Source organism: Dendrobates tinctorius, unplaced genomic scaffold, assembly GCF_039654945.1.
Source record: "Dendrobates tinctorius isolate UK_male_01 unplaced genomic scaffold, ASM3965494v1 ptg000356l, whole genome shotgun sequence".
Taxonomy (NCBI): Eukaryota; Metazoa; Chordata; class Amphibia; order Anura; family Dendrobatidae; genus Dendrobates; species Dendrobates tinctorius.
This window is the reverse complement of record NW_027362022.1, coordinates 498,790-514,736: the sequence shown is the minus strand read 5'-3', so window position 1 is coordinate 514,736 and position 15,947 is coordinate 498,790. Positions and strand designations below refer to the sequence as shown.

The 15,947-nt window shown below is 47.5% G+C and overlaps 1 protein-coding gene across 2 annotated transcripts in view; it reads left to right on the top strand.

Annotated features, from left to right (window-relative positions):
• Positions 1-13,686, top strand: part of LOC141075453 (N-acetyllactosaminide beta-1,3-N-acetylglucosaminyltransferase 2-like) — a 29,201-nt gene extending 15,515 nt beyond the window's left edge. For both annotated transcript variants that reach the window (XM_073562516.1, XM_073562515.1), the window contains exons 2-3: positions 10,788-11,370; positions 12,651-13,686. In XM_073562516.1, the coding sequence (XP_073418617.1) occupies positions 10,791-11,370; positions 12,651-13,105 (1,035 nt within the window). In that variant the 5' untranslated portion in view covers positions 10,788-10,790 and the 3' untranslated portion in view covers positions 13,106-13,686. The remainder of the gene's footprint in view (positions 1-10,787; positions 11,371-12,650) is intronic.
• Positions 13,687-15,947: the final 2,261 nt, after the last annotated feature.

Here is a 15,947-nt window from a genome sequence, read left to right as displayed (position 1 = left end):
GGGGTCCTTCTCTGGTATCACACAATCAACAGAGCGAGCGAAGAGTGAACAATTCCAAGACCTTTATTCAGGCAAAAATACGAAAAGGTCCATATTCAGTCCACCACACAAAGGAAAAGATAGTCCAGAATAAGAATGCAGTCCAGTATCAGGATAAAATGTCCAGGGAAACGAGATTCCAAAACACTCTAGCACCAGAAGATAATAATGCATCCTTCTCTCTGAAATGCAGCCTTTTCACCATCTTGTCTCTACCAGAACTGACCTGTCCAGCTGCCGTTCTTCCCCCCACCCCCTTCCTTGTCCAGGGGTAGTCAAACAAGTTGCCTCCCAGAGGAGAACAAAAGGCCTTAGGGATTAATGCACTACAGGGGGTCATCAAGAGACAGATACAGTGAGGCTGTAGACTTACAATGTAATAAGAAAAACACTATGAAAATAACAGGAATTGTTAAAAATAGTAATATACAAAAAATGACATCCACATAACATATCAAACCATCACACTGCCTTATCTCTGATTTCAGCCGGTCGATCTTCTCTTGGTTACCCCCGCCCTCCAAATAGAGTGACTCCAATTCTTTGCACAGCCTTAGGCACTGGCTATACTTACTCCTGCCTTTCTTAACTGACAGTCTCTTCAAGAGGTATCTGATATCATCCTTGATGTCCTCCCACCAGTTGGCCATGTTGTCATAGAAGTCCACTCTCTGTAGATGACCCTGCAAAAGGGAGTGGACACAACTCTGGACAGAGAGATCATGGAGGACGCTGGAATTGAGTCTCCATAACCCCTTACCAACATCAGCTCGCTTAGCGGCCCCCAGGCAGAAATATAGGGCAAGATGGTCTGAGTATGGGATGACTCTCTCACTCATGGCACCAATGACTTCCATGGGACTTACAAAAGCCAGATCTATTCTACAGCCTCTATTGGAGCAGGAATAGGATAATTTTGGCTTTCGACCTCCCCGTTTAAAGATGTCACCTAATACGGCCTGCAGGACTATGTTATTCAAGATCCTACCATCCCTCGTCACGGTTCTACCTGAGGAGCTGTCCCCTGATGTCAGTATGGCATTAAAGTCCCCCGCCATTATCACTGGAAGAGAGGTGAACAGATAAGGCTTGACATCATTAAATAACTGTATCCTGTCAGTCACCGCCTGTGGCCCATAGATGTTAATAAGCCGGAGTCGCCTTCCATAGACAGTGACTTCCAGGACCAGACACCTTCCCATAACCACCTCCGTCATCCTATGTACTGTCACATCCCAGAATGGTGACCCCGGCGTACGGCTCCACAGCCAGTGACCAAAAAGAGGGACCAGACCGCCATTCCCTCTCAGCCTCCCTCATGAGCCCCTGAGTCGTCAGCCGCGTCTCCTGCAGAAAGATGACATCTGCGTCCAGGTATCGGAGATGGTCATAGACAGCGTGCCTCGTCCTCCTCACCTTAATGCTGTTCACATTACTGGATGTTATTTTTAATGAGAAATCCGCCATCACAATGCCACAACAGAGGAGCAGAGATGTAAAAGCCGCCATCATAAGTCTGGGTCACAGATGTTCTGACTACCACCGGTCTCCATGTCAGACTGTATCTCAGTGTCAGCAAGTACGGGCTTCCGTTTTGTAGGGGGATGGTCCGCTACGTCCCTGTCATACTCAGTCTCTATTCTTTTTATCTCTTCCTCCAAGTCCCCATCAGACTCAGACAAAACATCAAACTTATTGGACACGACCATCACACCTGCCGAACTCTGGACTGTTTTCCTGCCACCCTGGCTAGTGACATACTCCTCCTCAGGTTTACGGGAGGCCTTGTCCTTTTTTTTCCTTTTTACCTTTTTACAGCCACTTTCTTCAGCTAGAGATGGTGATACTGAAGTGGTGGCTACATGTGGCTGCTGGACCTGAGGGACGACCTCCATGCTCCCCTCTGTACCCTCTGTGCAAAGCTGCTCTGATGTTACCTGAGCGGACCCCTGGTGGACCTCTGACCTGGTCAGTATTGTCCCTGACATTAAAGCCTCCTCCTCCTCAGCCTCTGTCCCTGTCACTAACTCCTCATCAGGAAGGAGCTTGCATATATTGTGCCAGGCATCTGGACAGTCCCTGTGAGGGTGGCCGATCTCCCCACAGAGGTTGCACTTGATGTTCTGGCAATCTGCCGCTAAGTGGCCGACTTCCCCGCACAGGCTGCACTTTACCACGGTACAGGTGTTTGCCAGGTGACCCACTTTACCACACTTAAACCACTTTCGTGGCTGCCCAGGGTAGAAGCAAACCCCCTTCTCCTTCCCGATAAAGAAAGAGTTGGGTAAGTGAGCCGTGATATTGTTGTGCTGGCGCAGTTTCACCAGCACCTTCCATCCACCGGTCCATATACCATCCTCATCCCTGTTTTTGGTGAGGTCGGAGACAATGTCACAATGCCTCCGGAGCCACACCACAATGTCCTGCGGGGGAACAGCCTCATTCCAAAAGATGATGTTAACCGTGGCGGTATCCGGCTTAGATATTGAAATGAATCTGAACTTATTCCAGCCATCAGCGTCCCTGAACTTGGGGAAATTGGCCCAGAATCTGTCCAGATCAGACATAAGCTTAAAACTGATGTCATAGCCCTGTCTGTCTGGCATATTGATGACCGCCAAGATATTAACCGGCGCAAACCCCATCTGGCGGCACAGGAGCTCCCTGACCACCAGCCTCCTATCCGGAAGGTCCTCCTTGGCACCTCTGTGCCTGAACCGCACCACATTCCTCCTTTTGAAAGCCTGCCCGATGTAATTGGCACCGGAGGTAAAGGACGGAGCGCCGCGGCTCCAAACATTACTGGGAGGGACCTGTGGGGCCGCACTGGGCTGACTGACAGGGCGAGGGTCTGCAGCGGAGGAGCCTGCTGCACATTGTGTGTTGGAAACCAAAGGGGGGAAAATCACAGACATTTTGCACATTATTATCATCATCATCATCATCATAATCAACCTCAATAGCGTCATCAGGATGCGCAACGTCCACCACAGACTCTGTACCCCCTTCAGCCCCCAACCCCACATGAACAGTATCAATATCCCCAGAATTAGTGCTCTCCTGGACACCAACAGTAGATGCAGTCTCATGTCCACTGTCTTGTTGTTGTGCTGGGTATGCTGGGACTTGCGGTACCGCTGGGATCTGAGCCTCTTGCTCCTGCTTGGGGTCTGCAGCAGTAAGTTGCGGCTGCTGGTGCAGCATCTGACCCTCCTTGAAACAGAAGCTAGCGGGCTGCAGCACCGGCCGTACCTGCTGCCGGGTCCCACCTGGGACAATGTCTGTGCGGGAACCAGCAGAGTCCTGCGTGTAGGACCTAAACCGCTCCTGGTTCCTATATGTCTCTGCCAGGGGCCCCATCCTCGCCAGCACACAGTCCATGTCCTGCACCACAGTCGCCAGCTCTACTCCCAGTGCATTCAGTCTCTGGTCATATACAGAGTGATCCCCAGGATTAGCAGCCTTCACCTTGTAAATGCAGTCAATTTCTATTTGCAGAAGATTCCTCTGCTGCTGCAACTCACCCATTCTCCTGACCAGTCCTGGTATCTCCTCTGCCAGCTGTAGCTCCGGGGCTCGCGGCGGCTCCTTCTGGGGTCTTGCTTTAGGGGTTGACACGTTGGTTTTTAATGTCGCTGGTTTTGTGGCTCCAGCTTCCGCAACACTTTTACCGCTGCCACCAGCCTGCAATCTCGTGCGTCCAGAGCTCGCCATGCTGGTCATCACATGTCTCAGCTGAAAGTTCTCCTGCTGGAGTGTTTGCTTCTCCAGAGATGTCCGTCTCTGTCTGCCTGGAGTGAGCTGCACACCTGAAGCTGGTGATGGACTCTGCCTCACCTTCTGTGCAGCCACCTGCCCTCCAGCACTCAGGTTCTCAGCAGAAGATGCCTTCTGGGATTTCCTTCCAGGCTCTGGACACTGTTTGCCTTGACCGGCCGACTGTTTAACTGCAACATCCTTGCACACAAATAAAGCTTTCTCCTGTTTGTTTCCTGTGCTGAACTTCAACACATGATCTTTCTCCATGCTGCTGGGACTTCCATTCTGAGGTTTATTTTACCCAGAGGCAACTCTAGGATTTCCATCCACATGAGAAGGTTGGGAGTCTCCTCCCAGTGTAGGCCTGGAAGACAGGGCCTTGCTTGGGGAGCTTCCCCGCCCAGGGTGGCCCCTCCCTGGGCTTGCTCCAGACATGAGGAGAACCACAGACACACAACCTCACAGCTAGGAGGCAGTATTATAGTAGCTATATTCCTGTATATATGAGCAGTATTATAGTAGCTATATTCTTGTACATAGGGGGCAGTATTATAGTACTTATATTCTTGTAGATAGGGGGCAGTATTATAGTAGTTATATTCTTGTACATAGGAGGCAGTATTTTAGTAGTTATATTCTTGTACATAGGAGCAGTATTATAGTAGTTATATTCTTGTACATAGAGGGCAGTATTATAGTAGTTATATTCTTGTACATAGAGGGCAGTATTATAGTAGTTATATTCTTGTACATAGGAGCAGTATTATAGTAGGTCTATTCTTGTACATAGGGGCAGAATTATAGTAGTTATTTTCTTGTACATAGGGGCAGTATTATAGTAGTTATATTCTTATACATAGGGGCAGTATTATAGTAGTTATATTCTTGTACATAGGGGCAGTATTATAGTAGTTATATTCTTGTACATAGGGGCAGTATTATAGTAGTTATATTCTTGTACATAGGGGCAGTATTATAGTAGTTATATTCTTGTACATAGGGGCAGTATTATAGTAGTTATATTCTTGTACATAGGGGGCAGTATTACAGTAGTTATATTCTTGTATATAGGAGCAGTATTATAGCAGTTATACTCTTGTACATATGAGCAGTATTATAGTAACATAGTTTTGAAGGCTGAAGGAAGACCTTATGTCCATCTAGTTCAACCTATTTTTAGTGCAGCTGTTCTGCATTGTTGATCCTGGGGAAGGCAAAAAACCCACAGAGTAGAAGCCAATTTTCTCCATAGGGAAAAAAATTCCTTCCCCTAAGCTGGGTCAACCATCTACCTATAATATTCTGTTATTCGTAACCTTCTATACTGTTACTCACAAGAAAAGCCTCCATTCCTTTCTTACATTCAGTGAGTTGGCCATCACCACTTCCTCAGGAAGAGAATTCCACAGCCTCACTCCTCTTACCGTAAAGAACCCTCTTCTATGCTGGTGCAGAAATTGTCTTTCCTCCAAACGAAGAGAGTGCCCCCTTGTTCTTGTCACAGTCCTTGGTACAAACAGTTCATTGGAGAGATCTCTGTATTGCCCTCTGATATACTTGTACAAATATATTAGGTCTCCCCTAAGTCTTCTCTTTTCTAGAGTAAATAGACCTAATTTTGATAACCTTTCTGGGTATTGTAGTGAACCAACTCCATTTATCATTTTAGTTATATTCTTATACATAGGGGGTGTCACGGGGTCCTTCTCTGGTATCACACAATCAACAGAGCAAGCGAAGATTGAACAATTCCAAGACCTTTATTCAGGCAAAAATACGAAAAGGTCCATATTCAGTCCACCACACAAAGGATAAGATAGTCCAGAATAAGAATGCTGTCCAGTAACAGGATAAAATGTCCAGGGAAACGAGATTCCCAAACTCTAGCACCAGAGGATAAAATGGGTCCTTCTCTCTGAAATGCAGTCTTTACACGATCCTGTCCACTCCGGAACTGACTTGCCCAGCTCCTGTTCTCCCCTGACCCCCTTCCTTGTCCAGGGAAAGTCAAACAAGTTGGGGGCAGTTTCCAGGCCTCCCAGAGGAGAACAAAGGGCCTTAGGGATTAATGCACTACAGGGGGGTCATCAAGAGACAGATACAGTGAGGCTGTAGACTTACAATGTAATAAGAAAAACACTCTGAAAATAACTGAAATAGAAAAATAGGAATATACAAAAAAAATGACATCCACATAGCATATCACACCATCACAACCTCTCCCCACCCCATAATAAGTGAGCACGCCATGAGGTCTACACAGACCTCTGGCCTGCTCACTTTAGTCCACATTGCTCAGTCATTTATAGTTCCCTGTACAGTGGCAGGGGTAGGTCGGCCTGGGGAGCCTATGGTTCTTCTTGTCGAGACAGTCCATCGGCGTTCTGGTGTTGGCTTCCCCGCTTGTATTGGATGGATAAGCTGTAGGGTTGTAAGGACAAGTTCCACCACAGCAATCTTCCATTGTCCCCTGATACGCGGTTCAGCCATGTGAGGGGGTTGTGGTCTGTAACAATTGTAAAGTCTCTGTCATACAAGTATGGCTGCAATTTTTTTAGCGCCCATACGATGGCAAGGCACTCCTTTTCAATAGTGGCATAGGCAACTTCCCAATCCAGTAATTTCCGACTGGCAAAAGCAACAGGATGTTCTTCTCCGGCGGCGTTCACTTGGCTAAGTACTGCCCCAATCCCAAAGGTGGATGCATCTGTCTGAACGAGGAACCTGCGTTTATAATCCGGGGCAGCCAAGACAGGAGCAGTGACGAGGGCAGTCTTTAACGCTGAAAAGGCATCTTCGCATGCCGTCGTCCACGTCACATTCCTAGGCATGTTCTTGCGGGTCAGGTCGGTTAGGGGCTTCGCCAAGGTGCTGAAGTTAGAAACAAATTTGCGATAGTAACCAGCAGTTCCTAAAAATGCAAGTACCTGCTTTTATGTCTTGGGTCTACACCAGTTGCTAATGGCTTCCACCTTGGCAGGCTCAGGCCTTAGTGTCCCACCCCCTACTCTATGCCCGAGGTACTGCACCTCAGCCATCCCTATTTGGCACTTATCAGGGCGAATGGTCAGTACTGCAGTAAGGATACAGTCCAGCACTATGCCCAAGTGTTTAAGATGTTCCTCCGAGGTTGTGCTAAAAATGGCCATGTCGTCTAAGTAAGCACAGGCAAAGTCCTGACATTGTTGTAACAGTCGATCCACCAGTCTCTGGAAAGTAGCGGGGGCAGTTTTCATCCCAAAGGGCATTCCCAGGAACTCATAAACCACAAATGGAGTAATGAAGGCTGAGCGCTCCCGAGCGTCCTCCGTTAGGGGTATCTGCCAGTACCCCTTGCTCAAGTCTAACGTGGTCACAAATTGGGCACTGGCCAGACGATCCAATAGATCATCAATCCTGGGCATGGGATAAGCATCACTCTTGGTGGCATCATTTAGTCGTCTGTAATCAACGCAGAATCGTGTTGTACCATCCTTCTTGGGGACCAGGACGACAGGAGAGGCCCAAGAACTGTGAGATGGCTGAATAACTCCCAGTTGTTTCATCTCCTCCAGTTCGTTTTTTATCATGCCTTGAACAGCCTCTGGAACCCAGTAGGCAGGCTGCTGGATGGGGCGTTGTCCGGGGGTTTCCACATGGTGACTGGTGAGAGTAGTCTTCCCCGGCTTTGAGGAGAAAGCAGCAGCCCTCGGCCTTAGTACGGCGACAATATCGTCCTTTTGTATATCCGATAAATGGGAGCCCAGGGGCACTTGTTACAGTGATCCTCCCACTTGGGAAACCTGGAGGAGATCTGGGAGATACTCGTCGGCGGCGGTATCACTAGGGGGGTGGCAGACAGCTAGAACAGGCAGAGATCGGTCGTGGTAGTCTTTCAGCATGTTAATGTGGACAGTTTTCTATCGTCGACCACTAGAGTCCAGGGCAATAACATAGTTAGTGTCATTATTTTTCTTGACAACCTGATAAGGGCCTTCCCACACTGCTTGAAGCTTGTTGGCAGGGCAAGCAGTAATCATGAGCACTTGCTGTCCTTCCATAAATTCCCGGTTCCTGGCATTATGGTCATACCAGGTTTTTGTCTGGACTGGGCCATTCGCTGATGTTCTTTAGCGAAGGTAACTAGCTGGGCGAGACAGTCTCTGAGCTCTAGAACATAGGGAACGACGGGCATTCCGGTATCTGAGATGTCTCCCTCCAAATGTTCTTTCAGAAGAGTGAGAGGCCCACGGACCTTCCGGCTAAACAGTAGTTCGAAGGGAGAGAACCCTGTGGACTCTTGGGGAACCCCCCGATAGGCGAAGAGGAGATGTGGCAGGTACTTTTCCCAGTCTTTCTCAACGTCAACAAAAGCCCTCAGCATATTTTTTAGGGTTCCATTAAAGCGTTCACATAGTCCGTTGGTCTGCGGGTGGTATGGGGTGGTGCGAATGGCTCGAACACCACAGGTATGCCATAAGGACTGGACCAGATCTGACATGAACTGAGTGCCTTGATCCGACAATATTTCACAAGGAAACCCTACCCGGGTAAAGATGGTAACAAGGGCCTCGGCTACCTTTACTGCTGTAATACTGGACAGGGCCACAGCTTCAGGATACCTAGTGGCATAGTCCACCACGGTCAGGATATATTTTTTCCCTGACCTGCTGGGGTGGGCCAGAGGACCTATGATGTCGACGGCTACCCGTTGAAATGGTTCCTCAATTATGGGCAGGGATTGCAGGAGTACCTTATGTCGAGCTCCTGGATGCCGCATTCGCTGGCACACATCACAGGTGCGGCAATAATGGGCTACCGACTGCGAGACGCCCGGCCAGTAAAAACTTTGGGTGAGTCTCTTTTCAGTCCTTTTTCTCCCTTGATGCCCAGCCAAGGGGATGTCATGGGCCAGTTGAAGTAGCTGTGCCCTGTACTTCTGAGGGACAATGAGTTGCCTGGTCGTTGCGTCAGGGTTGCCCTGGTCACTGCCCTTTGTTACACGATAATACAGTCCGTTTTCTCGAGTGAAGACATCCCCATTATCTCCCAAGTGCCCAGTTTCTGCCTTTCGCCTAAGGGATGCTAAGGTTGTGTCCCCCTCTATTTCTCTCCTAAACTCCTCTCTGTCCCAAGACTCTCCCAATGTAGTAGCAGCGAACGTATTGCTTACCGACTCTGATGCGGTTCGTGGTGGTTGCTCCCCGGTGGGGTCCGGATGACGTAGTGCTTGAAGGGCCTGTAGTCGGGTGACTGCTCCCACAAATTGGCACTGTAACTCCCCAATGTCGTTCCCAAGGAGGATATCTGCAGGAAGTCCTCCCATAACTCCAATCCAACACAGTTTTTCTCCACAACCACAATCCAAACGCACAGAAGCTCGCTGTATATATTTGTGGGCACCCCCCGCCAGGACAATGGGAATTCCCAGACTCTGGTAAATTGCCTCGGGTTGAACCACACGGGGGTCAGCAATAGTCAAGAATGCCCCCGTGTCTCTAAATCCTGACACTTTGTATCCATCAATAAAGACATCCTGCAGGTGGCGTTGCCGTTGCTCTGAGTAGCTAAAGGACAGAGGCCGGAGTCCGTACACTCCAGGAGGGGTATCTATGGTGCCGTGGTCGGTGGTCCACTCTGGTGGGGGTGGTGGTAGCTCTTCCTCAGGTATGGTGGAGTGTACAAGATGCACTGGATGAGATGGGGCTGCGTGGGGCTCCCTCCGAATCCAGGAGGGACAGCCAGACTGCAAATGTCCAGGTTGCCCACACCCATAACACCTCCTCTCTGTGATACCCCCAGGTCTTGGTCGGAACTGTTGGGGCCTAGGATTGTGAGGCGTGATTGTCATCGGCTTGCGACTAGGTGGAAGGGCAGATATAATTGGAGGGGGACGGGGCGTGGGAGCAGGCCGTGGTTCATTGTCCAGAAGCCTCCTCCATTGCGGCCGGATAGTAAGGGCTTCATCGGCCAGGGCTGCAGCTCTATCCACGGTACACGGCGTGCGCTCCCGGACCCATTCCCGTACCTCTGCAGGGCACTTGGCAAGAAATTGTTCTATAAGGAACGCCTGTATAACATCTTCCACAGTAAAGGCGTTTTCTGCTTCCAGCCATCTCCGACATGCCTTGGACGTCTTATGTGCATACATCCTAAACGATCCCCCCGTGGTGCATGGGAGGTCTCGGAACTTGGCCCTATATGAGTCTGGGGTGATAGCATGGTAATCCAGGATAGTCCACTTTACAATGTTATAATCCTGATTCCGCAGTGCATCAATGGTTCGGTAAGCCTCCGCCATGTTTCCGCTCAGGAGCCCCACTAACAAACGCATCCAGCTAGAGTGGGGCACCTCCACCACATCCCACTGCTGCCACCAGTTGTCACGGGGTCCTTCTCTGGTATCACACAATCAACAGAGCAAGCGAAGAGTGAACAATTCCAAGACCTTTATTCAGGCAAAAATACGAAAAGGTCCATATTCAGTCCACCACACAAAGGATAAGATAGTCCAGAATAAGAATGCAGTCCAGTAACAGGATAAAATGTCCAGGGAAACGAGATTCCAAAACTCTAGCACCAGAGGATAAAATGGGTCCTTCTCTCTGAAATGCAGTCTTTACACGATCCTGTCCACTCCGGAATTGACTTGCCCAGCTCCTGTTCTCCCCTGACCCCCTTCCTTGTCCAGGAAAAGTAAAACAAGTTGGGGGTGGTTTCCAGGCCTCCTAGAGGAGAACAAAGGGCCTTAGGGATTAATGCACTACAGGGGGGTCATCAAGAGACAGATACAGTGAGGCTGTAGACTTACAATGTAATAAGAAAAAACACTATGAAAATAACTGAAATAGAAAAATAGGAATATACAAAAAATTGACATCCACATAGCATATCACATCATCACAGTAGGCAGTAGTATAGTAGTTATATTGTTGTACATAGTGTGCAGTGTTTGCTTAATTATATTTTTCTTTGTGTTTAACCTTGTCTCTCTTGCTCTTTCTTATTAGGCCATGAAAAACAGAATCTATTTAGTCCACTCCTGCCTCATTTCTATTACTATCTTCCTGATTTTTAAATGGATTGGTCCATCAGACCCCTCCATGTCTAGAGTTCTTCTTGAGTGGCCTCAAGTGACCCCCATGAAACTTGTGATGAGACAATCAGAGACCCTCAGTGATGGGAAATATGATTATCACTTGAACTTCTCCAGTTTTCAGCTGGAGTTCCCGTACTTGCAGTCGTACCAATGTTCAGTGATTCTCGGTCCGGCTGTGGGACCATATGATACCAGCGACTTACCGCTTCTCATTATGGCTGTAAAATCACATCCAGGGGCTGGAAGTAGGAGAAATGCTTTACGACAAACCTGGGCCAGGGAACAAGAACTGAAGGGCTACAAAGTAAGGCGACTCTTTCTGCTGGGGAGGACGGAGTCATCAGGGCAAAAGGAGATTGTAAAACTGGAGAGTGACACCTATGGGGACATCCTTCAGTGGGACATGATCGAAGGACATCACAACCTCTCTCTAAAGGAACGATGCTTCCTGGAGTGGATGCTCCACATCACTGAAGTGGATTACATATTCAAGGGTAGGTAGCCATCACTGACCCTGCAGCGTATAGAAATTCCGTGTGTGACATTATTATCATTACTAACCATATAACTTATAGGATCATGTGTGACACTATTGTGATGCTGAGTCACATCTGACGGACAAGCCGTGAGTTGGGATAGTGGAGAAGTACAAAGTCATTAGCCAGGAGAGTAAGTCATGAACAGAGGAAAGAGACAAAGTCATAGTTAGGTAACGGACCAAGGTCAAAACACCAGGAGGATAGCGGATCTGAGCAAAGGGGTTAAACAGATGGATGGTCAGAACGAGGTCCAAGGTCAGGCAGCGATAGATCAATGAGCAAAATTCAAGGCACAGAGTAAACCAACCCCACTTAGCTGAAGATATGGCTGACAGCTATCCGGACTGCTAGCTCAGTTACAGTGCCTTGCGAAAGTATTCGACCCCCTGGAACTATTCAACCTTTTCCCACATATCATGCTTCAAACATAAAGATACCAAATGTAAATTTTTGGTGAAGAACCAACAACAAGTGGGACACAATTGTGAAGCTGAACAAAATTTATTGGTTATTTAAAATTTTTGTGGAAATTCAAAAACTGAAAAGTGGGGCGTGCAATATTATTTGGCCCCTGTAACTTAATACTTTGTTGTGCCTCCTTTTGCTGCGATTACAGCTGCAGTCGCTTGGGGTATGACTCTATCAGTTTTGTACATCGAGAGACTGAAATTCTCGCCCATTCTTCCTTGGCAAACAGCTCGAGCTCAGTGAGGTTGGATGGAGATCGTTTGTGAACAGCAGTTTTCAGCTCTTTCCACAGATTCTCGATTGGATTCAGGTCTGGACTGTGACTTGACCATTCTAACTTTTCAGTTTTTGAATTCCACAAAAATTTAAAATAACCAATAAATTTCGTTCAACTTCACAATTGTGTCCCACTTGTTGTTGATTCTTCACCAAAAATTTACATTTGGTATCTTTATGTTTGATGCATGATATGTGGGAAAAGGTTGAAAAGTTCCAGGGGGCCGAATTCTTTCGCAAGGCACTGTAAGTGCTTGTAGCTGAGAAATTATGGGAACTAAATGCACCTGACGAGAGCTCAGCACCTTTCGCTCTCAGATAGGATGGTCAAGCTGTCAATCAAAACATATACAGATCAGCACGTCCCTGTACTAGACTGGACAACTGAGCTGTCAATCAGTGCACAGACAGATCAGCACTGAGTGGTGGATTTATTACAACTATTATCACTGACCTTATGTAACATGGACGGTCTTGTGTTTCCCCGGCAGGTGACGATGACGTGTTTGTGAACGTACATCTGGTGTTAGATCTTATTAGAGATTTTGGATCTCCAGATTTGGTCCATGGATACCATCAGCATCGCCCACCAGTCATGCGAAAAACCAAATACAGAATCACTGAGTCTCTGTACCCCTCGCAAACCTATCCCGGCTTTGTGTCAGGTGGAGGCTTCATCTTCTCAGGAGCCTCAGTGCCTCGTTTATATGAAGCCTCTTCTAAGATACCGGTTTTCCCATTGGATGATGTATATTTTGGTTTCTTGGCTTTGGCAGCAAATTTGACCTACAGACATGACGATCGTTTCCAGGTCAGAGGCCTGAAATATAATGTGTGCCTCTACAAGGAGATGCTAGTTGTGCATGGAATCAGTCCAGACAGATTGCTGCAGATATGGAAAGATGTGAACGAAAAAAACTGTGAGAAGAAAAAAAAAAATACTTAAAAGGAGGATGAGGTCAAAGAGCTGAAAGGGTGCGAAGCATTCGATAAAAGGAGCATAATTCAGGGAAGAGGTCACCGTGCAAGTATAACACATGCCAGAAGAATATTTATGTAATGTAATAATAAAGATGATGTTTTTGTAATACCCAGGAAATCTATACTTGCTCATTTCAGGTAGAAGCCTCGTGTGTCCTCCCCTTCCTAGTATATCGTCGTCCTCCTGTGTTCTCCTCCTTTCAAGTGTATTATCCTTCTCTAGTGTTTTCCTCTTTCTAGTGTATCATCCTTCTCCTGTGTTCTACTCTCTCTACTATATCATCCTTCTTTTGTGTTCTCCTCCTCTCTAGTGTATCATCTTTCTCCTGTGATCTCCCCTCGCTAGTGTATCGTCCTTCTCCTATGTCCTCTACTCTCTAGTGTATCGTCCTTCTCCTGTGCTTTCCCCTCTCTAGTGTATCATCCTTCTCCTGTGTTCTCTACTCTCTAGTGTATCGTCCTTCTCCTGTGTTCTCCCCTGTCTAGTGTATCGTCCATCTCTTGTGTTCTCCTCCTCTCTAGTTTATCATCCTTCTCCCATCTTCTCCCCTCTCTAGTGTATCATCCTTCTCCTGTGTTCTCCCCTCTCAAGTGTATCATCTTTATCCTGTGATCTCCCCTCTCTAGTGTATCGTCCTTCTGCTGTGTTTTCACTTGTCTAGTGTATCATCCTTCTCTTGTGTTCTCCTCCTCTCTAGTTTATCATCCTTCTCCTGTGTTCTCCCCTCTCTAGTGTATCATCTTTCTCCTGTGATCTGCCCTCTCTAGTGTATCATCCTTCTCCTGTGTTCTCCCCTCTCTAGTGTATCATCCTTCTCTTGTGTTCTCCCCTCTCTAGTGTATCATCTTTCTCCTGTGTTCTCCCCTGTCTAGTGTATTATCTTTCTCCTGTGTTCTCCTCTCTAGTGTATCATCATTCTCCTGTGTTCTCCACTCTAGTGTATCATCCTCCTGTGTTCTCCTGTTGTGAGTTCATTTTCCCCTTCACTACTGAGGCCCGAGGAACTCCCTCTTCTGGTAAAGAAAGGTAGTGAGCCTGATTATCAAACACCTGGGCCTGATGATGATGACTGGCTGAGTGGAGTTACTGACTGGATATAAGGCTGCCGACGCCCTTCTGCCCTGCGGGTGATTTCTCTGTGGGATCCTTGGAGACCAGTCTGAATTCCTGCTCTTCTAAAGCTAAGTTTTCTGCTCGGCTTTTTGCATTCGTGCTTTGACTTTGTTTTGCCTTGTTTTTCTGGATTTCTGCCATTCCCTTCTGGGGTGTGCTGAATTCCTTTAGCTCTGTCTTCTGAAAATACCTGAGTGCTGATTTAGATTTTGAAGCCTAGCTGCTTCAGGGTCTTTTTTCATATCAGCTTGTTGGCTTATGTCTTTGATAGGGTTTTGGCAGATTGCAGACAGCAACCTTCCTTTCCTGTTCTGTGTAGTTAGCTTGGGCCCCATCGTTTGCTCAGCCTATCTTTCTATCTGTTTGAGTGTTTTTTCATCTTGCTTCACCGTCATTATATGTTGGGGGCTGCCTTTGACTTTGGGGTCTGCTCTGGGGCAGTTTAGACTTCCTTTTCTGTCTTTAGGCTATTTATCTCTCCGGCTGTGATCGAGGGGTCTAGGGCATCGTAGGAACCCCCCACGGCTACTGCTAGTTGTGTTGATAGGTTCAGGGGTCTGCAATCTGATAGTTGCCAACTTCTCTGGTTTTCTGGACGTAGCTTCTATTTTTGTGTCTGCCTCCTACGGTGACTCAATCATAACATTCTCCCCTCTCTAGTGTATCATCCTTCTCCAGTGTTCTCCTCTGTCTAGTGTATCGTCCTTCTCCTGTGTTCTCCTCTCTCTAGTGTATCGTCCTTCTCCAGTGTTCTCCTCTGTCTAGTGTATCGTCCTTCTGTGTTCTCCTCTCTCTAGTGTATCGTCCTTCTCCTGTGTTCTCTCTCTAGTGTATCGTCCTTCTCCTGTGTTCTCCTCTCTCTAGTGTATCATTATTCTCCTGTGTTCTCCTCTCTAGTGTATCATCCTCCTGTGTTCTCCCCTCTCTAGTGTATCATCCTTCTCCAGTGTTCTCCTCTGTCTAGTGTATCGTCTTTCTCCTGTGTTCTCCTCTCTCTAGTGTATCGTCCTTCTCCTGTGTTCTCCTCTCTTTAGCGTATCATCCTTCTCCTGTGTTCTCCCCTCTCTAGTGTATCATCCTTCTCCTGTGTTCTCCTCTCTCTAGTGTATCATCCTTCTCTTGTGTTCTCTACTCTCTAGCGTATCATCCTTCTCCTGTGTTCTCCCCTCTCTAGTGTATCATCTTTCTCCTGTGATCTGCCCTCTCTAGTGTATCATCCTTCCCCTGTGTTCTCCCCTCTATAGTGCATCATCCTTCTCTTGTGTTCTCCCATCTCTAGTGTATCATCCTTCTCCTGTGTTCTCATCTCTCTAGTGTATCATTCTTCTCCTGTGTTCTCCTCTCTCTAGTGTATCATCCTTCTCCTGTGTTCTCCTCTCTAGTGTATCATCCTTCTCCTGTGTTCTCCCCTCTCTAGTGTATCATCCTTCTCCAGTGTTCTCCTCTCTCTACTATATCATCCTTCTCCTGTGTTCTCCTCTCTAGTGTATCATCCTTCTCCAGTGTTCTCCCCTCTCTATTGTATCATCCTTCTCCAGTGTTCTCCCCTGTTTAGTGTATCATCTTTCTCCTGTGTTCTCCTCTCTAGTGTATCATCCTTCTCCTGTTTTCTCCCCTCTCTAGTGTATCATCCTTCTCCTGTGTTCTCCCCTGTCTAGTGTATCATCTTTCTCCTGTGTTCTCCTCTCTAGTG